General features: G+C 36.7%; 3 protein-coding genes across 13 annotated transcripts; all 3 read right to left on the minus strand.

The window, feature by feature from the left end:
* Positions 1–2,667: 2,667 nt before the first annotated feature.
* LOC102607697 (WAT1-related protein At4g15540-like) lies at positions 2,668–7,699 on the minus strand. 6 transcript variants are annotated; one of them, XM_052435411.1, is made up of 9 exons: positions 7,555–7,699; positions 6,931–7,031; positions 6,387–6,738; positions 6,233–6,295; positions 6,024–6,140; positions 5,550–5,784; positions 3,950–4,108; positions 3,588–3,739; positions 2,668–3,156 (listed from the first exon to the last, which is right to left on the minus strand). In XM_052435411.1, coding segments are annotated over exons 2-9 (1,218 nt in total). In that variant the 5' UTR covers positions 6,932–7,031; positions 7,555–7,699; the 3' UTR covers positions 2,668–3,017. The 6 variants fall into 6 exon arrangements, with proteins under 6 accessions (XP_052291371.1, XP_052291374.1, XP_052291373.1 ...); XM_052435414.1 differs by having other exon boundaries at positions 6,387–6,708; positions 6,804–7,031; XM_052435413.1 differs by having other exon boundaries at positions 6,387–6,708; positions 6,795–7,031.
* LOC102607409 (WAT1-related protein At3g28050-like) lies at positions 7,364–9,857 on the minus strand. The gene is made up of 7 exons (XM_006470321.4): positions 9,501–9,857; positions 9,328–9,390; positions 9,137–9,250; positions 8,744–8,984; positions 8,328–8,486; positions 8,040–8,191; positions 7,364–7,930 (listed from the first exon to the last, which is right to left on the minus strand). Exons 1-7 carry the CDS (start codon positions 9,686–9,688, stop codon positions 7,774–7,776), a joined length of 1,074 nt encoding a protein of 357 aa, XP_006470384.2. The 5' UTR covers positions 9,689–9,857; the 3' UTR covers positions 7,364–7,773.
* A 144-nt stretch (positions 9,858–10,001) lies between these two features.
* On the minus strand, positions 10,002–22,138 carry LOC102606724 (DNA repair protein UVH3). 6 transcript variants are annotated; one of them, XM_052435407.1, is made up of 19 exons: positions 21,972–22,138; positions 21,603–21,853; positions 21,301–21,464; positions 21,105–21,219; positions 20,404–20,481; positions 20,156–20,280; positions 19,949–20,066; positions 19,505–19,582; positions 19,343–19,396; positions 18,105–18,289; positions 17,603–17,934; positions 16,080–17,314; positions 15,437–15,631; positions 14,121–14,206; positions 13,526–13,823; positions 13,020–13,156; positions 12,303–12,387; positions 11,510–12,043; positions 10,002–10,831 (listed from the first exon to the last, which is right to left on the minus strand). In XM_052435407.1, exons 1-19 carry the CDS (start codon positions 22,057–22,059, stop codon positions 10,178–10,180), a joined length of 4,812 nt encoding a protein of 1,603 aa, XP_052291367.1. In that variant the 5' UTR covers positions 22,060–22,138; the 3' UTR covers positions 10,002–10,177. The 6 variants fall into 6 exon arrangements, with proteins under 6 accessions (XP_052291367.1, XP_006470381.2, XP_006470382.2 ...); XM_006470318.4 differs by having other exon boundaries at positions 16,080–17,934; XM_006470319.3 differs by lacking the exons at positions 21,603–21,853; positions 21,972–22,138 and having other exon boundaries at positions 16,080–17,934; positions 21,105–21,211; positions 21,301–21,443.
* Between the last annotated feature and the right edge of the window lie 1,465 nt (positions 22,139–23,603).

Raw genomic sequence — 23,603 nt, forward strand, 5'->3', positions numbered from 1 at the left:
TTGTGAATGACACATTGTGATACTTAGCTCACCTTCACAAATGGTTGAGTAAGAAAAAGGGGTACCTTGCTTACCCTTCTCTAGGCTGACCACATTGGTTCGCACGTCCAAAAATCGCTCCCTCACTTTCCTTTTCTAGGTTTAACCAATCTCGCTCGGAGAGCTACTCTGCGAGACCTAGAGTATATCAGGGTTAAGTACTACATTCCTTCTTTGGTTGACCTCCAGATACAAGAATGAAACCCCAAAGCGCCCTAAGACAGATGGGATAGCTCTTCATATTGATTTGGCACTCCGCACATCCCTCTAGCCCGGCCTTTAAGTGTTGTGGTCGGAGTTACTTGTGAGGGATATTTCGCTTATAGAGTTGAGGGGGCTTTACAAAGGGAAAATGATGTGTTAAGTGTGGACAGATTGGAGAACGTTAGGCTGACTGAGGAAAGCCTCCTATCGGCTTCTCAACATATACGGCTAGAAGGTGTTCCTGGGATACCTCTCCTCATCCTGTGTTTGTTTCTTTTTTTGCATTTCGTACCATTCTTTCTTCTTTTTGCCCATGGATTCTAGACATCTACACCAGGACTGCTGCATTGAAACTGAAATTGATAAGAACAAAGAACCTGAAAACGATGGCTAAAATGAAGGTAAAAGCCGGGGTGTGATTGCTGATTGCTGAAGCAAGAGTTGGAGAACTGTATGCTATGCCTTTGTAGCCAAGCAACTGAGACAAAAATTATTATTATTATTTTTTAACTCGTCATATTTCAAATCTAAGAAGAAACACTACTAGTTTTTCATCATATACCCAATAAGGCCAAGGAGGCAGATCCTTGAAAACAGAGGGAACTTGACTGATGGAAGCGCTGCTGTGCTCTGTGTGTGTGTGTGTGTATCACAAATATAATGTTAGTAACACAAATGGATTGAGATGATGTTAATTATTGCTTCATGCATATATGACTAGAGGATTAAGAGAGCTAGCTAGCTAGAGACCTAAGAAAGATAAAGGCCAAAGGGAGTAGTTCAAGAGTAGCGACGGCATAAGTGTAGAGGAGAAAGACATGGTAGCTCAGCCCTGCTCTCGAAGTTGTTGTTTTAAATTAAGTTGTCAAACCTACGTTTTTGAACTCCACAAAAACCATGGCTGCGAAGAGCAAAGCTTCCTTCAAATAATTCCTTCTTATTTCCATCTTTCTCTTCTTTAACCTGCACTTGAAAGTTCTTTAATTTTTAACCTCTAAAAGGGAGGGGAAAAAAAAAAGAATGCTAGTATACATATCAGCTCTCTTCTCCTTGAACCGATGAACATTAAATATTTTTCATCTATTATTTGTATGTACGGCTTTGTTGACCGAAAAAAGAAAAAGAAGATAGAAAAGAAAGAATATTTGATCAACATGCTGATGTGGACGATAATAAGTGACCCGACTTTAATACTTTGTTGAATTTATGCTCTTTCCAATGACTTCGCTATCAATATTTGAAGCATGTTTGGTAAACCTCTATTTGAGTGATTTTTGAAAATTTGGCCATTTGAAATTTTAAACTTGTGTTAATTTTCCGAAAGATGGTTTTGAAATTTGATTATTTAAGAATTAAGTGATAATTTAATACCAATAACACATGAATGACATATTTATTTTTATTTTTTAAATATCTGAATATATGTGACATTTTATTAGTATCTTAGCTAAATTAAATAGTAGAAATTGTTAAACCCATTCTGTTAATACAAACTACGAATATTGTCCAAAAATTACTAAAGAAAGCTTTAATAATTCCCACATTATAAACAGTGTTAATACTTTTGATGGAGCTCTCACTTTCCAGACCAGCTTGATTATGATATTGATAATAGTAATATCTACCTAATTATGATAAGTTGTTATTCTCTTATGTTCTTATTTTTTTTTAACTTTTAAAAAGGATTTTTTTGCAGTTCCTATCTCTTTTACAATTCGAACTTGAGAGGCCAATTAAAGAAAAATGCCTGAATCCTTTTGAAATCTAAATTTGTCAACCATCCTTAAAAGTTTCGTAAAATGTCAAAAATTATGCCTCATAATGGAGAGCAATAATGAAAAAGTACAAATGGTCTTTTCAGAAACTCAATTCCCATAAAGGCTAATGCTAAGTTACATGCATGTAACTTATAATACTCTCACATGAATAGTGAGTGGTGTGGGCCCATTCACTATTTATGTGAGAGGGTTGTAAGTTACATGCATGTAACTTAGGGGGATCCTCCCATAAAATGTAAAAAATTATGCCTCTTAATGGAGAGCAATAATGAAAAAGTACAAATGCACTTTTTAGAAACTCAATTCCCTCCCGTTTGCTCGTCAACTTAACTACTAAAATCTTGTTTGGGATTTCAATATTGTAATTTTTAAATTATAATTATTTTAAAAATAATTATAATTATAAAATAAAAATTAATATCATATAATAAATAAAATTTTTAAATAATAATTTTGATAAAATTATTAAAATATAATAAATTTTTCATCGTTTAAGTGAAAATCATATAATTTTAATTTTCAAGTTACAACAATTATTAAACACTTTAATGTTGTAATTTTTAAAATACAGTTACTTAATTTCAATCCCAAACAAGACCTAAAAAGAGCATAACTTTCTGCATAAGCATGAACTGTGTGTCTGAGCTTCAGCTTTCAAATGCACAATATTGTCACTGCTTTTCATGAGCAAGGACTTCTCATAAACTACCAAGTCTTCTTGGTAAATTAATTAACATGAGCAGAAGTTTATATTTTGCGAATTCAACATTTTGGTTAATAATGTATATGGTTGTCAGCGCAAGCGACCAGAAACTTCTCTCAATGATTTCGTGCATTAAAGGCAACTGTCCACAAGAAATCTTCCTCAACTACCATCATAAGTTAGTGGAAACTGCTACATATCTTCATATGTGTATATGTATGTTCTTATCATCAGGATCAAAATAATTCCAACCAATTTGCCGTCGTCAGACTTATCTTCCTCTGTATGTTCTATCATGTATTTTTCAAGGGTGGAAACTTTTGGTTCGGTGATTCCAAGCTGCCAACATTGCCGGTAGTCATGTTACTTTCTTTGCCTTGCGCCCATATTACAGCATAAAATCCAAAAGCAATTACCACAGCTCCAATCAAACTGCACAAAGATTATGTATGATTATGGTTCTGTTCACATAGTTTAAGATCATAAGATATATAGTCATGGAACAACATGAAACACACCAACCAAACATCATTAATTCAGATTGATGAGTGTATATGCAGAGACAAAGATAGAGTTTGGTTTCTGAGGGGTCATAGTGTGTAGAAAACAATGACTTGGGTTGGGCGTCGTGGGGAAGTTGTTGGAAAATGACATTCTTTGAGGATAAATGTATCGAGCATGACTTTTTATGGAGCAGCTGTGCCTAATGCTGAGGGTTGGGAGAGATTCAGTCCAAGAATAAGTCCATGCTGCACAAAAATTGTGCGAGAGTGATACATATAATAAGTATCGGTTGCCTTCAGCATTGTTTGAGACCAATTCCCATGGAATATGCATGCAAAAAAATTTAGAATGCCATTTACCTGCCAAGATGAGGTGTTTCGCCAAGGAACATAACTGCCATGAACACTGCGATGGCAGTTCCCAAGGGCTTAAAGAGAGCTACAAATACAGGCCCCTTCTTTTGCAGACACCAAGCAATAATGCTGCTCCGGATCACAGTCCCCACAATTGCCTGAATTGAAGCCAAAGCAGTGTGTCAACAGAAAAGATTGAAAACTTAAACTTTTTAAGAAATTTCACAAGCATAATCATAAAAGAGTTGTGCAGTGCAGAAGTGCAGGCATTAAGTAAAGTTACTCAAAATATCAAGCTTATCATATGAAATGTGATGAACAAAAAGGAGTGTCAAACTTGGAATAACTGACTGGCGGTGAGTCCATACCGCATATATGACAGCAGTCCTTTGAATGCCAGGTTGGAGTTTCCAAGCACTTGGATTTCTTTCTACTATTATAGATACAACTGCACATTGGATAGTCCCAAAGAAGCAGGAGAAAAAGACTAGATTTATTTTGTCTGGGTACTCCTTTAGCACTGCTGCCTAGAATCGAAATCAGGTTAGTTTTCTCCAGGGAAGATTCTTGCTCAGTGTCCAATGATTGTAAGCATCTGATACATATTTAGCTTCAACTTTCCATGTAATTTCTATTAGCACCTTATCAATACATTGATCACAGAAATATAAACTTCCAACATTTTCATGCTTCTGATAATATCTTAAGAAAGTTCAAGCATACTGCAATCCTGTCCGATGACATATACAACTATCCCATGTATCTTCACAACTTATAGTCAGTGAAGGAATCAGAAATAGTCTTTAGAGGCATACATAAAGTAATAGATTTTCCTTTTCCATGATTTTATTGAAAGTAATAAATTTAGAAAATACAAGGATTAATTCATAATACTTCCATTCCATAAATGTTGTAGTCTTCTATGTGCCTTCATGTTAAAAGATACATGCTAGTCTCATTACCAAAACCACAATATGTGGACTCATAAAATGCAGCACCTTCATGTTTGTAGTAAATATCACATAGAGTTCAAGTCCTTTTGTGAAGGTCAGCGTTTTACCAAAAGGAAGACATAAATATGTACGTAACTGACATTATTTAGCCACAATAATAAATAGTGGAATCAGCTGATATTACAGGCAAGTAAGATAACAGGGAGACATTACCCATTTTTTGTCCCTATCACTAACACTATATTTGATACCGGGGGAAAAACTCAATCAATCAATTCAAGCACGTTGCTGCTCTCATAATTTAATCAAAATCACAATATTCACATCTTTCTTATGCAATGTTTCTAATAATTTTCTCATGCATCCCATTATAAATTTAATTAAATGTTAGACAGGATATGAAGTAAACGAGTGTATTCAAATATTTGTTTGATTAACTATATTAGAATCTTTTTCTGAGAAAAGATTATGTTATTCTCTCCTTGAAATTACTGTAAGTGCACAGTATACTTTAACACTATCAAAATAAATAAAACTTAACAAACTATCGTAACCACCACACACATATAAACATAAATTAACAAACCCCACAACATACTGTAAATTTCATGCTTTAGCTTTTAAGAGTTTGGTGTAGTCTTCAGTTTAGTGTTCAGGATTAGGTGATGAGTTGATTAAGAGAAGTTCCCATCCCGCAACCTCCTTTTAGTATGTAGTTCGTGGGAGGTAGTTCCAATGCGGTGATTAACATCCTTTTAGTATGTAGCGAGATTCATCCTCCAACCAAGGGATTGATATGCAAATCATAACTAAGGCTAGCCCAAGCAAATAAACTAAATGCTGAGCATAAATTGGCTGTAACTTCAACAGCAGAAACAAAAAGCAAAAAGCAGCATAGGTGTCTATAAGGGCAGTTACCCCAGCTAGCTCCAGCCTGCTTATGGTAGGTGCATTCTAAGTAAAACTGTTAAATTATTTGCATTGGCCACAATAATGCTAAGAAATATGATTGTACCTGGAAAATCTTCCACGTTGCAGATGAGAAACAAGTGACTGTAAGAAGAAGGCCTCCAAGAGCCCAGTTTGAGTATTCTGAGACAGGAAGCTGAATATTCGAGTTAGAAGGTGAAGAGAACCCCAGCAGTGGTGGGCCCTTGTAGAGACTGACTATAAATGCTCCTGCTATTGATACAACGGTACCTAGAATTTTAGCCTGACTGCTTCTGCTTCTTATAGCTACCTTTTCCATCCTTCATTTTAGGATACATTAAAAGATGCATAAATATTAGACCAGGATCCAAGTAAACAGCAGAGGACCAAAAAAAATTTATATTCCTCACTCCAAAACAACGTGAATAATAGTTATTTCTGAGTTTAGAAACCTCAATAATTTTATCAAATCCACATGGCACGGCTAGAATGAACAATGAATATTATGTTATTTACACAACCGAAAAGCACCTATATTATAAACTATTGCCCTGCCCACCTGAAGAAAACGGCAAGCAGAAATGTAATACCCGGTATCAAGTTGCCCATGGCAGAAGCAAGAGTCGGAGAGCTGTATTTGATACCTGTAATTGCAAATATTTGCACCAAACATATCCTGCAACACAATTTTTTTCTTTCCCATTACTATAACAACATTTCACAGAAAAAAGAACAATCCCATTTCACAATTTGACTAAAATTTGTTACCCGAGTACACCAAGCATGAAGAATTTACAAAGAAGCGAGAAAGTCAATACAGGGCCCTTGCTTCTGAACACATCAAGATTGGGAAAACGAAAATGAGAAGCAAAGTAATTAAAAACCAAAAGATTTAAAGGATTAAAGGGAGCTCAGTTGTTACCTGTAGGTGTTATAAATGAAGTAATGCAGGAGGATGAAGGTGCCGAGGGCATTATAGTAAACGACATAAACGAAGTTGCTCATTCCGCTGGACATGGCTGCTTTGCCCAGAGTGATCATGCCCACTTCGCCGATCTCGACTAATGCCATCGCGACAAATGGGGCTGTATCTGTCGATGAATCCAGCTTCATCATCTTTCGGCAATGAGCCGGAGCGTGTAGGCGCGTTGCTGAAAATGACGCGCCGGGTTTTGAAGGGTTGTAAGATCCGTGGCGTCTGGTGACGACGACGATGCCGGATAAATGAAGGTGGTCGCAGTACGCTGTTTTGTTTGAGTCAGTGGCGGATGACACTAAACGGAAAAGAAAAGAAAATTGCATAAAAGATGAGAGAATTTTGTGAGATTACAGAATTTACAAATCAAATCGCTGAAATTACGAAGGCCATCATGGATTGTTGAATTGAAAGCTCTCTGAAACTCCCAAGTTTTATTTATTTATTTTTTCCCCGTTATAGAGTTCAATTTTCGTTCATATAATCATACTTCTGCGACTCGATATAATTCGTTGATCGTCAAGTCCAAGGTCTACTGAAAGTCGATGAACCGTATAATCCCATTTAAATTTGACAAAAATGGGATTCCCTCTAAAAATAAAGAAAAAAACAAAAATGGGATTTAGTAAAATACAATTGGCAAGTCAAATAATCAATACGGTAATTTTTTTTAATACATATATTAACAATCAGCTGATATTATTTCAAAAAGAAAAAGAAAAAGAAAATCAATCAGGTGATATTCTATCAGAAATTTAATGATCCACTGATGCGTGGTCCAAGTTTCACATTGAATGGGAAGCGGTCTACCCATTTGAGGGCATGGGTTATCTGGCATTAAATATAATTTTTTTTCTTTTCTTTTTATTTTTTAATGAGATATAATACAATTAATATATTTACCATCACAATTCAGTTCAATATCTTCACAATAAAGCTTGGAATTTTTTTTGTCTTCACAAATTGCTTACAAACACATTATACAATTAAAGTTCACAAATTTCTTTGAAATTTAGAAGGACAGCAGTTCCACCCACAAATTAGTGATTAAATATAATGTTTAATAACAATGAAGTCATTTTTTGAAGTAAAAATATATCTCTTCTAAGCTCACCTATGTTATCTATGTTGGGCTGTGGCATGACAATACACCACCATCTCCAGTCGTCTTTGTAGTTGGCTATTTGCTAAATTGATGGAAACATTAGAAATAGGCTAAGAGGGGAATATGGTTACCAGCCAAGAGAGAGTGCTTTAACTGCTACTGCAAGAAAAGACACTGCCTTCAAGTTGATGTTTTATATTTGGTTTTAGCACGGTATTGAAAGCTTTTTTATGCGTCTTCAGTGCATCTTCGTTGCAGTAAAGGAGTCCTTTGACCGGCTGATATCAAGCTACAATCTTCATTATTTCGAACCAAGTCCTCCTCTTTCATTTGTCCCCACATCACAGTATAAAATCCAAGTGCAATTACAATTGATCCTATTACACTGCGATAATTAAACATTCAATTAAAGCACCATTACTCAAGTCTTTCTTCATTTGTCTGTCGTAAGAGAACGAAAAATAAGGCAACTAAGTTGCGACAGTGTTACATACCTGCCAAGATAGAGATTATAACCAAGGAAAATTACTGTCAGGACTACTGCAACGGCCATCCCCAATGGCTTGAACATAGCTACATACACGGGTCCCTTCTTCCGCAAGCACCAAGTATGAATCCCTATGCGGAACACACTCCCGAATATTGCCTAAAATTACCCCAAATCAGTAACTATCACTCCTAATAGTTAGAACAGAATGCAAGCCACATATTAACATTAGTCAGATCATGCCATAGAGAACTGTACCGACACACAATCATTTGGACTTCTGATGTGATCTCACCGTGCAAACTATGGCCATTATTTCAACACCAGTTGTCAATTTCCATGCATCTATATCATTTTCCACTATGACAGAGAAACAGAGAGCTTGGATTGTTATAAAGAATGTATAGAAGAAGACTACAGTCATTTCTTCTGGATACCCCCTAATTGTGGCTGCCTGCAAATAGAAAACCACACCAAAGATACACGGTTGTTATTAATGTGAAAATTCATTTGCAAGCATATTCTTTTCATGTGATTAGTCACAATTGTGGTTTAAATGAGATGCTTTCAATGGTTGAATATTCTTCAACAAGTGCTGGTAAAAGTTATTTGCATCGAGTCCATCCAAATATAATAACCAACAATGATACTAGAGGTTATACAGGCATTGATTGTGCTCGAATGTGAGTTTGTAAACTGAATGCCATTTACCTGAGCAACATTCCATATTGCAGACGAAATGCATACGAGAACAAGGAGAAGACCTCCTATGAGCCATTCTGATTGCTGTGAAAAAAGCAGCTTAGGATGATCAGGAGAGTCAGAAGTGGATGAAGCCATCAAGAGCAGTGGACCCCTATATAGAGTTATCATAAATGCCCCTGTTACTGCTACAGTAGCACCCAAGGTTTTGGCTTGACTGCTTGATCTCCTTAAATCGAGCTTCTCAATCCTAGAATTTAAAAAGTTTTAAGTGAAGCAAAAAATCTTCAAACAAGACTGAAATCATTGAACAACTGTTTGAATAACAGATGAGTTGACTAAGCATAATCAAATGATTCTCAATCATCAATATCTAAACAAGCTTTCAGCGTTTTATTCAACCTGAATATGACTGCAAGCAAGAAAGTGTAGATAGGAATAAGATTCGCCATAGCTGATGAAAGAGTTGGGGAACTGAATTTAAGACCAGTAAAGTATATTATCTGCCCCGAGCTCCTGCAACAAAAGGTTTGTCCTCAGTTATAAAATCCTGCAGATCTGAATTTCTAAATGCCAGATAATAACTACGTTACCCTATCAGGCCAAGGAGGAAAAATCTCCAAATGAGCGACCAAGTGAGAGAAGCACCCTTGTTCCTGCCAAAGACAAGAAAGGTTTATCAATCAAATCTGTGTATAACCTTCACTCAAAACCATTCAATTTTGGTAAGCTTGAAAGAAGCAGAAAATAGAACAAGTTTAAATACCTGCGGAACAGGAAGTAAGGGAGAAGTATGAGAGTACCAAGGGCATTATAGTAGACTACTGAAACAAACTTGTTCATCCCTTTTGTCAAGGCTGCTTTGCTTATTACTGATAGGCCAACATCCGTGCACTCCACCGTTACCATTGCCACAAAGGGTATTGCATTCTGCAACCAGGAAGCCAACGCCATTTTCCACCAATCCACTTGCAACTCTTCTAAAAGATGACAGCACAAATATCTCTGTGGCCACGCAAATAATTTAATACTAAGTGCTTAATTCGTGGACCTTGAGTAGAAAGCATTCTTAAACAATAATTAATGGTCCCAGACGAAAATGTTTCATAAATTGTTCTTTCAGGAGAGCGATAATTCAACGCCTCTGTCTATGTCAACTCGTATTAATGTGCGATGCGAGTGCCGGGTAAGGTCACATCAGATATGACAAATCATGTTGACAAACTCTCAATCAAAAGATAATCAGTATTCTTCTATAGTCACCATCTACGAGTAACAAAATATACTATCCTCAATTTGCAAATAAAATTTATCGGCGCTGTACAAAATTTATATCTGATCATGCTTATAACATGTTCCTGGAATTTCAAGACGTACAAAATTGGGACAATCAAGACACGATCATTTACATTATTTCGAAAAATATGCAAAACATTGTATAGTTCAACTCCTTCGACGTTTTCTCCTCAAGAAAGTCATAGCAGTAAGAGATCCTCGGGAGGCTCTACCAGCATCGTTCCTAGCACTATCAGTACTGGTTGCATTTTGAACGACCGGATTCGGCTCTGTATCAAATGTGTCCGTCCTCCCCACATTTTCAAGTCCATTTGTTGCTTCTTTAGAGTTCGAACTGGTAGTCGAATCACCTAATCCAACATCACAGTGAACTCCATCTGAAGAATCAAAGCAAGTAGATGGACTCTCCCCAGTGACAACTGGGTCCTTAGCAGCAACTTGGTCCTCGCGTGTCTCACTTTCATCGTGACAAAACCCACCTCCCATTTTCATGTAATCTTTGGTGATTTCTGCCTCGAGAAAAGGATCATCACACGGGCTCACACTCGGCTGACCAATTTCCTGATCATCAATGCAGAATCCACCTCCTCTTTCAATATAGTCTTTATCAATTGAAGGGTCATCTGCCCTGTGCTGTTTCTTTCTGCTATAGTCAGCAGAAGCTTCGCCAGTTACACCATGAACCGAATCTTGCTTTGCTTCCTCTTCGTTAGAAGATTCTTTATTACTCAAAATCTTGCCAACATCAGCAATTTCTGGGTCATCGACATTGTAATCCACAGGCTTCCTGGAACGTGTTGACTGGGAAATACACATAGAAAAACAATACATTATGAATAAGATCTTTCGAAGCAAAAACCTCTCTCAGGTATACATGCATGATGCAGACCAGCATGTTCAATCTATGGAAGGCACAACAGAAACATATTTGCAAAGGTCAGGCCAACAACTCAACATGTCCCAGTGCGAAAGCTCAGGCACAAACTGTGCTGTCAGTCAATTCAGAAGCAATCTACTGGCCAAATCATACCACTTTCTAAATAGCATAATGCCCCTGTAGAATTTCATAAGAATGATATTTTTGTTAATTAACATTTATCATACACTCTGTTAGGCAGCTAAGTTCCTAAAATTAGAGCAAAATTTTGTATTCAACTCCCAAATGAAGAAGAGGGGCAGTCCATATCCTAGTAATAATTTACAAGGATTTAATATCAATTTCTCTTAGGATGTCATGTTTCATGTTTGACTAAACTCCTCATTCACAGGCAAAGCAAGAAAATTCAGGAACCACACTAACTCATAAGAATTAACGATCATACCAAGAACAGGGCAAACCATTGATAACCAAACCCACTACATTCTATTCAAAAGTTGAGGTAAACCATGTTGGAAAGCTAATAAATCAAGTGATCCATTGCTTATGTTCCTCATAATTCTACTAAAATATAATGGCAGGAACAGAATAGTTAAGCTTACCCTTCGCACTTCTTGCTGCCCTTCAAATTTCTCAGAATAATATTCTTGGGTATCATCACTACCAATATCATCACTGGAGCTGGTTTCAGATTGTTCAGCACAAAGCCTTCCTCTTCCCCTTCCTCGTCCAACTCTCTGACCTTTACCTCTTCTATTTCCACGAAATACATTATTGGCATTTCGTCCGCCACCGGCCGGTGTAAGTCTTTCTGGATTCTCCATCTCAGCCAAAACAAACTTCTCAAGTACCTTCCTTTTCCTAGATTGACTCTGAGATGATTTTTCCATATTGTTCTGAGCTCCAGACACACTTTCCTCCCCTTTCTTTGGAGCTTTTTGTGATCGATTACTGCCATTTTCAAGACCATTATTCTTCCTCTTATTTCTACTTTTGGAAACTTCTTGCCCAGCATCATCCATCAGCAGTAGAGATTGGTTTCCAGTTATTCCTTTAACAGCCTTCTTAATCCGCTTGCTACGAATTTTTGCAAATCTTTCATTGAAAGTGTAGAAAGCTTCGAGTCGCAGTTGAGTCTTTCACATAATAAAATGTTGTCAGCAATTGTACTTACAACAATAGGTTTTTGGGGGTTTTAAAAAAAAAAAAAAAAAAAAAAGGGTGGTGATGGCCAACAGAGAAAGATTGCTCAGCCAAAACTTTTAAGTCTTCAATATGTTTTTCATTTTTTCCCCCTGAAAGAAGTCTTCATTTAGCTTGCAGGTGGGCATTTGCATATGGTTCATGTGCAAGTGTGCATGTAAATGAGAAAGAGAGTGGTGCATAAGTTCTAACCTCACGTTTCTCATATTCCTTCAAAACAGGTACGAGCAACTCATTCGACTTGTCACCACCCCACCCAAATTTTTCCCAGCAAAATCTGTACAAAACCAGTGCACATAAGAAAAAGAAAGCTTTTTTTTTCAAATAATAAGATATGCAGATAAACAATGCCCACAGTGATTTCAAGTTATCATGACAGTGCAAGCAGAACAGATTATGTTGGTGCATATTGAAAAGTAAAGACAAATCACTTGGTCAAATACATAAACCATACGTGTCGGTAAGTCAATTCACGAGACCTGCAAACCTTTCATGATGTATATTATGCTAAATCATATTCTTGCATGAAAAATAAAAATTATAAAATAATTAGCACAGAATTCATAAAAGTGTATAACAGGTGCAGTGCTATATAAAGGGGAAATGACAAAGAAAAGGAAGATCAAGATACTTTCACAAATTGTGAATCAGACCAGACCTTTATAGTCCACATCATAAGATCAAATAAGTAGATAATAAGACACCAAGAACTAAATAAATCTAAAAATTAACAAGTATCACTATAAGTTCACACACATTATATGGCAGATGTATCAAAATTAACTATCGAGATCTTCAGTCGATGGTTTACTGGAAAGAAACATCTTTAACCCATCTGAAAAGGCATAGGAAACTGATGAACCCAGCCAAGTTTCACGAAAATCAAAAGCTAAATATAAGAGAACTTACTTGCGAAGAACAAAGAGGTCTGGCTTTCCCCACGAGAAAGATTCAGTAGACTTATCCACTTGTGGACAGAAATATGCTGAAATAACTGCTTCACTTGGAAAAGAGGAAGGTATGTGCCAGTTCTTGCTCACATTTCTCTATGAATTAGAATATATAAATGCTCAGAAACATATAGAAAGTGCATGCTAGAAGTTCAGAATTACTGCTAGGCCCTCAACTATAAGTTTAAATCATTAGGTCAAGTGATTACTGAACATGGTTCAAAGCCAGTTTGACAAAATGATCTCATATTTAAATCAATTATATTTAATCAATTGGTCTGGTGCTATGTTTGTAATAGTGTTGTGTTGGATCCATGTGTGTTGCACGTAAGAGGGTGCAAGAGGGCCTTACCTATGAGCTGAAGTGTTTAGGTAAAATGGTAGCTTAGCAATGCAAAATGATCAATGCCACAATACAAATAAAAAATGTTGAAGAAAAGAGTAAGGAATTAATTTATTTAGTACATGCTTATCCATGAAAATCTTCTTCATATTTTGGCTGTACTCAGCTGATTGCTTGTCCTCATCAAATTGGGAAATGCTTTCATCAAATTCAGAGACACCTTCCACAGAGTGTTTTGCGTAATTAACATCTTTGTCACCATCACTTGAACGTCTTTTCCTTGAACTTGCTCCTGTTTGTACATCAAACTTCCCTAGGATGGTTGGATCTGGTGACTCAATCCACTCCCGGAATTTAGAAAGGCCATCTTCCTCCGGGAATGCATTTACTACCTCAATGGCATTGACAATACCAATCCCACTGCATCAAAATACTCCCGTTGAAATCCAAAAAACTAATAAGCAAAGTCAGTTGAACTACCTACCATGCAAGATTAACATTTTAACTACCGCTACTGTAAATGGAGAACTGGTAGAATATTGTTTCCTGGTCTGTGATACAAAATGATTTTTTCTTTTTAATTTTAAAGGATAGTACAAAACAAATTTAAACAGGAAAAGAAATATAAAAAACTTCTATAAAATCCAAATTGCACAAGACTGCAGTGCAATAACATAAGTTCAAAATATGAACGCTAAAATTGTCACAGTTAATTACCTAATCCCTTCAGTATAATCACTCCCCAGAAGCAACGCCATGCGAATTAGCTTTTCCCTGGTCAGACCAAGGTCCTTTTCGATGTCCTGACCAAAAAATATGATATTAATATTTATAATGTATAAGCATAAATATAAGCAACTAATTAGCACACAGTAATACGCCACAGTATGAGTTAGCAAAAAAGAAAAACTGAAAATGGTAGGATAAGAATAACCCAAGGTATTAGAAAATCAATGTTTGTCTTGAGTACATGTGTAAATTAACAAAAACCATCAAATAAATTTAAAAGTGACTAGCAAAACACAATGAAAGATGAGAACAAGGAACAAACTCAGGTAGCTTGGTAGTGAATCAAACTCAGCAGTATGAAACAACAGCATTTTGAGCTTGATATTACATTGAAAAGGTCATGAGATAAGCATGCATCACTTATGAATTATAAAGATCAAAATGACCTCTGCTTGCAGCTGTTTTCATCTACTTAACTGATGGACGTGACAAAGTGAGTCAAGTTCGGTAAAGCCATTATCCACATGTCCTCAAGCTGTACAAGCTGGGTGTGCTAGTTTGTTACAGATGCAGTTATAAAGCTGGCTAACAAAACAGATTGGGATCATCACTGAGAAACAAATTGAGAAGGATAGAAGAGAGAGTGTGTTCTAGCTTGTTCTCTGTAAACTGTTGTAAAAGTTTTGCAAAGATTCTCCATTGTTTGTCAATAAAATCTCACCAGAAAGCTTCTCCCGTGGACGTAGGTTGTGTCATTCATGGTACAGTTGAACCACGTAAATCTCTCTTTGGCTGTGATTAATTCGTTTTTTGGTTTATGTTCATCAAACTTGTTTCTTGGATCTAGTTAATTGTTCTTGCTTTATGATTTGGTCATTTCAGGTTTCAATCATCAAGTTGAGCATCTTGTATTGATCTGTTCAAGATCCAGAGCAGTGTTTGGGGGTGATAAGCAGGTCAAATCACTACAGTTTTTATACTCACAGTGAGGCAAGTTTTCTCAAAAATAGAATTTCCACAAACAAGGAGATCCAATCCTGATAAATAAAAGTTCACAAGAGTAGAAATGGTGTAAAACGCCCAACATCTAATGTACTAAAAAGAATCCCAATGAATCATCCAGAGTATAAAAATAAATGAAACCAACACACACACACAGATTTCTTATAGAGCATCACAAAGATAATTGAAAAGAAATTAGAATACCATAAAAAAGAAGACCATTGATGCATAGCTAAAAATGAAAAAGCTTCTCCGGCAACAGAAAAGAGGGAGAACCACTTAGCGGCTTGCCAATTCCATACCTGCATGAAGTACGTCTCCACGTATTTGCGGTCATCGAATATATTCTTGTAAACACTTCGCGCCCCAAACAAGAAAACATCAGAATCATCAGTCACAACACCATCAACAAGGTTTGCAAGTTCCATATAAGCACATTGAGCTTCTGCCTCCATAGGTGCAATAATATAGGGTAAGCCAAACATTTGCAGCAGTTCCTATGGAAAACAAAACCACAATGTCTATCATTAGTCGAGATCTATGCTACAGACCTTTGTTATATCAGAATCAAGTTGTTTATCCATCAGGACCAAAAAAAAAAAAATCAAAATTCATATTACAAGTGACCAATAAAATATATTCTAAAACAGGTCAGTTTATAAAAAGGAAATATTCTATAGTTACTTGCAAATTTCTTCATCTAAAAGCTAATTTATTGATAACATAAAGCAACATAGTCAACCTCCCAAATCTATTAACATCAGAGCTTTATGTAAATTTATTATGCACAATACAAATTTTTAATAACAACATTAAGGGCGAAGAACATAGAGGGATCATAGAGTGAAATCTAGGACAAAGCCCAAAAGACCTACTCACATATGCTAATTATGGCACCCTAAACTATAGAAGACAACATAACATAACATGAAATTTAATGCACACCTGACACTCTGCAAACATCTCACTGCTCACAGATTCCGCATTACGTTCAAGCTTTTTCTGCTCATCTCCAAGATACATATATTCATGATCTAGAATCTGCATCTCCTCCTCCAAAATTTTCTCTGTGGCTTCAGCATGGACATTTTCAATTGCCTTAGTTGCAAATATTCCCGTATTTTGTTTGCTATCTTTTAAATATGTATCAGGAGTTCTTTCTTCAGCGGACTTTTGCTCAATATCAGTGTCGTAAATCGATGCATTCCCAGATGTTTTCACCAAGGGGATAGAAGTATCACTTGTCCCCACTGTACGACATGATGGTTCAGCTGTGAAATCATGTTTCATCTCAACTTCAATTTCATTTTTCTTATCACCAGGGAGAACAGATGTTTCAGCTTCACAATTATTTTTCTTATCTTCATCTAGAATGGCAATGGATGAGTCCTCAAATACAGCATCAACACTATGAGACCTATCATCAGAACACATTTTATCACGGGTAAGATGCTCATCACCCTTAGCAGAAGCACTCAGGCAACGCCCCTTAACTAATTGGACCTCTGTCAGTTCCATAGTAGTACCTGAGTCTTCACACGGTGCATCGCTACACAAAGACCTTCCATCATTTGCACCATCATTTGCGCCTTGCCTTGACTGTTCAAAGTAGGAATTGTCCTTTTCAAATGGTTTATTTATCAGCATCTCCTTTTCATCAGAATTACGCGGTTCATACAACTTCAACTCTCTGCCTAAAGAACCAATCACTTCTGAGTTATTTATTCCACCAACAGTATCCAGTTTTCCCAGACCATCAACATATTCACAAATTGATTCATGTTGCTGAGAGACACTTTCTCCCAAAAAATTTGGATCATCCATATTATTTTCTCTATCATATAACCAAGTACCATCACAAGCATTTTCTCCTAAATTTTCACATTTGTTATGTTCAGATAAAGCATAATTAGGTTTCTCAATGCATACATCCAAGAGACTTCTTCTGATTGCCTCCTGCAAGTTAGCCTCCTCTTCAATATTAGAAACTGTTTTCTCTGACTCAGCAGGAAATGACAAGGAACTTTTGGGAGCACAAGACGGTCCTTCTTCCCATTCCACTTCACTCTCATCGCTGATGCCCCCCTCCTCAAGATTAAGAGGGGGATTAATTCCTGCATTGGCATCATCAGATAAGCTACTACCTTTTCTTTCAGTAGTTCCTTCCTCCCAATCACTATCTGAAACAGAAATAGAAGAATGTGCCCTTGGAGAATTAGGAAAGATTACAGGTTTTCCTGCAGCTAAATGAGCAAATATATCATCATCGTCATCACAGTTGTTTTCGCTATTGTCTTTAAATGACAATTCTAAAGAAATTCCACTTTTTAACGTAGACTGCTTATTTCTCTCTATCGAGCTTACAGATTCATTAGTATCATCAAGTGATGTTCCTATAAACTTGCTTTTCTCAGAAGGAACAGCATTCGACGTGCCAGTTTCGTTCAAAGTAAGCATAGACCCTGCACCTGTAATATTGTTTCCATTTGGTCTGTCTTGCTCAATCTCTTTCATCATTGCCAAATTCCTTTGCAAATCACGGGTCATACGAATCCCCATAGCTCTCACTTTACTGAGTCGCACACGCCCTCTCTCATCCAGGTATGTCTCAACATCATCAGCAAAACTCTTTCTAGACTCCCCTGGGCCTAATTTTGTGACAGAATTGGACTGATCAGTAGATGAAAAATTGGACTTATCAATAGATGCACCATTATTCACGGAATCTGAAACAGGGTGTTCAGATGGTATCTGTTGTTGCTCATCTTTTTTACCCTCTACTCTGGAAGATGTAAGCACTCTGAAACGTATGGAATGAAAGTCATCCATCAAAATGAAACTAACTCATATAAAAGGGGAAAGAACAGAAAATCTTTGAAAAAGACACAAAAGTGCATTAGATTTGGACCTAAAATAGGCATGGGACTTGCCTTACGCAATTTTCAAAACAGAAATTAAACCAATACTTACTGTTTGTCCCCAGTAAATGATGATGAAAAGATAAATTCTCTGTTGGCTTCAGATGCTATTCTTGAAGTCTGAACACCAGCTACCCCCCTCCCAGCAGCAGCTTTCTGCACTTCATCTATCTCCCGCCGGAAAGCAACAGTTTTAAGATAAGCCTGTATTTGTAGCTCAGAGAATTTCTCGGGGGCCTAGATGTACATGAAACAGAGAATGAGATGAACTACACATGGATCAAAGAGAATTATCAAATTATTTGTATAATATAGCTCTTAGTAAGGGAGAAGTACTTCTAGCGCCCTTACCTAACAACTTAAGCTTTTAGGTTAAGTGGTATCAGAGCTAATCTTAACCAAGAGGTCTAGTGATCAAATTCCCCACATGATTGCATTGGTCTTAATTATTTGAATTTTATTATTTTGGCCTTCTTTTAGTGATCAAATGCCCCCTGAAAAGCCTGTTAATAAATACCGTCTTGCAGATGAAGGGGCTTGTTAGAAAACTCGATACTATAGTTTGGGCCATTTCCATCACTGTAAGTTTTTAGCCAAGTGGTGACATAACAGTCGTAATATTGCTTGATTCCTTTTCTGTTTGTGATCATGTTGATTGTATCTATGTTCATATAATTCATATAGTTTGGATTTCAGATATAGATTTCCCAATTCAAATGTATCAAATATGTTTCCATAGCATGCTGATGTAATACAAAATCTGTACTTCTATCATGCTTTCGCCGCATTAGAGTACACTAGTGGACACTAGCAAAAATCATATCAGAACTACTCACCAAAAAAATTATGATCAAAATTATGACATAGGTCAGTTGTATTAATGTTCACCTATGTTCAAGTTTTAAGTAGATTGGTCCATCCTTTTCGATACTAGAATCCATCTTCACCTAGAAAATTCCATTACAAGGACTATCATGACTGCCATTTGTGCATCAGAAAAAGAATTTTATAGCAAAGTCCCACATGCCCCAACAAAGTAGTATAGACCTAGAGATTCCACTCATTTATCGTTATCAATTACAACTTTAATCAGTCAAGAATGCACTATATCAGTATCAACTACAATTGTCACTAATACAGAGATATCAGATATATTTTAATCAGTCAAGAATGCACAACCCACTATGACTGTTGCTAATACAGAGTCAGATATTGGAGCAATCATGCATTTGCAATTTTTCTGATATATTTAACATCAATGCAAATCAGAAATAGCACTTGAAAACAGACCTTCTTGACTTTTTGATATTTTTGTCTGTTTTCTGCCATCAATTGCTCTCTCATCTGCAGAAAAGGGCATTGACAACAACCATAAGAAAAAAAACCATAATACAGTGAAAGAAGTATACCTTAACTGATAAGAATCCATTATTAAATATATACAATGCTCACCTGAACAAGCAGATCGAGTTGCATTGATGGAGGCAGAGCAGCTAAAACGGCTGGATCAACATTACCAGTCATTGCAGGCTGCAAAATCCAATAAAACTATAGTTTAGTCCATAGGAAGACCAAGAAATCGACCAGATATCTACATCCTAGAGAGAGAGCTTTATGAGTCAAATAACACAGTCAAGTAAGCGATCTGATAAAGTTTAGACCAACTAAATTCCCACATAGTGCTTCAAAAAACTAAGAAAAGGAAACAAATAAAAAAGCATCCCAAAAATACTTAACTTCCCAATGAATTTCAGCTGGGCAAAATTATAAATTCATTTCTAAACCTTCCCGAATTTAACATTTGCGGGGGTGAAAAAATCAAGTCTACTCATTAAACCAGTCAAGTCTACAACACTACTATTCAAAATCCTAGATGCACGGTCAGTGCAAACCTACCAGTATCATCTCTTCATCTTCATCACCATCCTCTTCCTCCAAAGGAAGTGAAGCAGCTGATGCAGATGCATTGTTACTTAAACTTCCATCTTCTTCTGCCGCAATAGATGCTGCCAACCTAAACTAACTCATTAAAACAATTCAAAAATGCTACTGAAACCAGAAATATCAAATATCCTTATAACTTCTACTGCTAATGTAGCCTACATCTCATCAAGCATTTTGTGATCACGACTCTTTGATACCCCATCATGACTTTCTGGACTAATGCCCACCGTATCGGCTTGGCCCAAATCATCCGATAAAACGTTCTTGCCCTTTGCGTCATTGTTCTGCTCCTCAATAAAAAAGTTTTGAGTTGAAGCAATTATTAACCATTAGTAGAGAAATGATGAGCAGAAAAGATAAGACTAAATTCAGGTCTGTCAAGCACCATACTACATATACATACTCACCCGAACAAGAAGCTGATGCTGCATTGATGGAGGCAAAGCAGCAAAAACAGCTGGGTCAACATTTCCACCCATTGTTGGCTGCAAACCAAGATACAGTGGTCATGAAACACATACCCACAAGTCTAGAAAATCCTAAACAAGTGCTGATTTACAGATAAGCCTAATAACACCACAAGGCACATGGAAAGAATCTTTATTCTTAAATAAGATACTGGAGTAAGCCAATCTGAAATATTTTAGACTAATTCGCACTTCATCTTTAAGGTGTAATTAGAATAAAGAAATGGATAAATAAAGCATCTACATAATTCAAAAGGTAAATATCTGGTTACCCCTCGTGAAATGACAATCTTCAAAATACTCCCAAATTATTGTTAACCTCAACTTACACCCATTTTTGTTTAAAAGATAAAAGAAAAATTCTTTTAAACAAAAATGGGGGCACATTGATGAAAATTTTTTTTGTCTTCTTAACAAAAATGGAGGGTAATTTGAGGTTTACAATAGTTTGGGGGTATTTTAAAGATTGTCATTCCATGAGGGCAAAATTGACCCTAATTCTTCAGAGGTGAATGATCCAATGAACTTAATAGTCAGTTCACTCAATCTACATTTCCAACAACAAGGTCCCATAAAACAATTATAAAAGAAGTATCCACATAAATGCCAACAGTCATAGCTAGATTAAACTAACCACGTACCAACATTATCTCTTCATCTTCATCACCATCCTCCTCAAGGAGATTCGCAGTGGCAGATTTTGATGCACTCTTACTTGAACTCTCATTAGCCTCCGCTGCAATAGATGCTGCCAACCTAAACTAAATCATCAATCAAAAGTCAAACCACATAATTGAAAATAGAATCACAACTACAACAGTGAAAGCAGCAGCTTACATTTCATCTAGATTTTCCTTGTCATCACTTGCCGACACCCCATCAGTTCTTTCCGAACAATTTTCCATATCCGACAAAACCTTCTTTCCCTCAGGGTCTCTCTTCTGTATCTGCCTTTGGTTCTCAAGATCCAGCGCGAGTTCTTTCAACCTCATTGTCTTGAGCTGTTGGCAATAATCGAGTTATCAAACTGAATTCTACCCGATACTACTAAAATCAAGTACTGCAAATGAAATTTGATTTCACCAATTGCGTTTATCTACTTCCACCAATAAACGACTACAAGGCACAATGATGTTTACATGATTAATAAGCAGTTTCTCAGCTGTTTTGCGGATCTTAGCCTGGGCGTTCTCGCGCTGCCTGCGGCGGGCAATGACAGTGCGGCGCTTGAGTGCCGGAGTGCCACCGTCGAAGACAAACACTGGCTTTGTCTTTAGATACAATAACTTACAAATTCGACGAAAAAACCCTATCAAATGCGCGTTCCGCACCATCTCTCCCTTCTCGTCTCTCATCGCCTTCATAAATTGGATCATCCATATGCTCGCATCTAACCACGATTCCAACCATATTAAGTTAAATTAAATTGATTATGATTATTTATTAGTAATTACTAATATGCATGTCCAGAATGTTTATGAGCATAAGTGCTAGGTTTTGAGGCTAACCGATGGCAAGCTTTTTGCCGGAGAGAGTTTCAACGGACACGCGACGGCCAACGGGGGCGAGTAAGTCCCAGAGACCGTGGACTCCCATTTCTGTTGTTGGTTTGGTTCTGACCGACTTGTTCGTTGGAGACGATTTGTGTTTTTAACGCTGGTTGCCGCCAAGAGGGCTTCCGTGTATATATATGAGCACGCCGAATAAAACGACGTCGTACCTCAAAATATATATATATATATATATCATAGCCACATATGCGATGCAAAACTGGCATGCTTTCATTCGCGAAAACAGTACGAGACGTGGCGCAAATGGTGACAAAAAATAATTTAACACTATTTTTTAATTAACGCCATAATATTTTACGATTATTTTACCGTTATTGGGTTCAAATACCAATATCTTCTCAAAACCTTCTCGAACTCTTAATACGATCGCACCTTCATCTTACAACGCTCAACGAACCCCTTGTACTCAGGAGTAAGAAAATGTAAGACATGTTGAAAAAATAGCATGTATATATACTATTTTGAGGGCACATTTTGAGTGGACCCTATTTAACGAAAGTGGAAAATTTTATGAAGTTCGGATTCTACTCCGTTGATACTTCAAAACTATAATCTTATTTTCTCAAAATGGTGCTTGGGTGAATAAAAAATTATGTCTTAAAGTTCACCCTTGAAGTTAGAAATTTAAAAGGAAATGAGTCTTATCCCACATGGTAAAAAGAAGCCTAGAGATTAGTGTTTATATATAAACACTTAACCATGCATGAGTAAGAATTATAAGGATAGAGGTTCTCTCCACACGCGTGTGCGCAGGGGGGTGCAAATCCAAGACTAAATTAGTTGAACTCGTGTGCGCCCGCGCGTCCTGCGTATGCGAATGTCAGCCCAAAATCCTCTGGCCATGTTTGTTTGTGAAGTTGGCTGCGCGATGGCTGGACACTAAGGTGAAAGCCCGGGCTAGCTCTCTTGTTAAGAGGGGCATCAATTTCGGCTGAGTTCTTCAGCAAAGCTCTTGATATATAGTTCATTTGCATGTATTCAATCACATATTTTGGTCATCCTTTTAGATCATGTGATAACTTTTCTTTCTTGGTTGATTCGCTTGATGCGATCCCGAGAGGCATACGCACCCACTCTCTCTACTTAATTAACTTTCGTTGAGGGTAGGTGAAGGGTTAGTTTAGGTTGCATCAAGATAACTCATTAAAGCATATCCATTTGGAAGGGAATTAAATTGGGATCTTCAAGAAGTATATCTAATTTGAGGTGGTAAGTTTTAGTGGAGCTTGGGCAACAAAGTTAATGGAAACAAAGTTGTTGGTAGATCCAATGAGATTGATAATAAAGGAAGAAGTTTTTGAGATTTATTCAGTCATTAAATTTTTCTCATTTGAATATTTGATGCTCTACACCATATAAAATACAAGGCAATTGAGAAAAAGAAAATAATAAAAGTATAGCATACTATTTTTGGACTTGAATAAGTATTGAACTTTATACTATGATGTGTAGGTAATTGTTGGATTAAAAAAAAATCATAGGTAATTAAATCTTGAACTTACAATAATATAAACGCATGGTAAAAGATTATAAAAAATTGTAGTACGAGTCATCACCGCATGCAAACTC

This window comes from Citrus sinensis, chromosome 2 (genome assembly GCF_022201045.2).
Source record: "Citrus sinensis cultivar Valencia sweet orange chromosome 2, DVS_A1.0, whole genome shotgun sequence".
Taxonomy (NCBI): domain Eukaryota; kingdom Viridiplantae; phylum Streptophyta; class Magnoliopsida; order Sapindales; family Rutaceae; genus Citrus; species Citrus sinensis.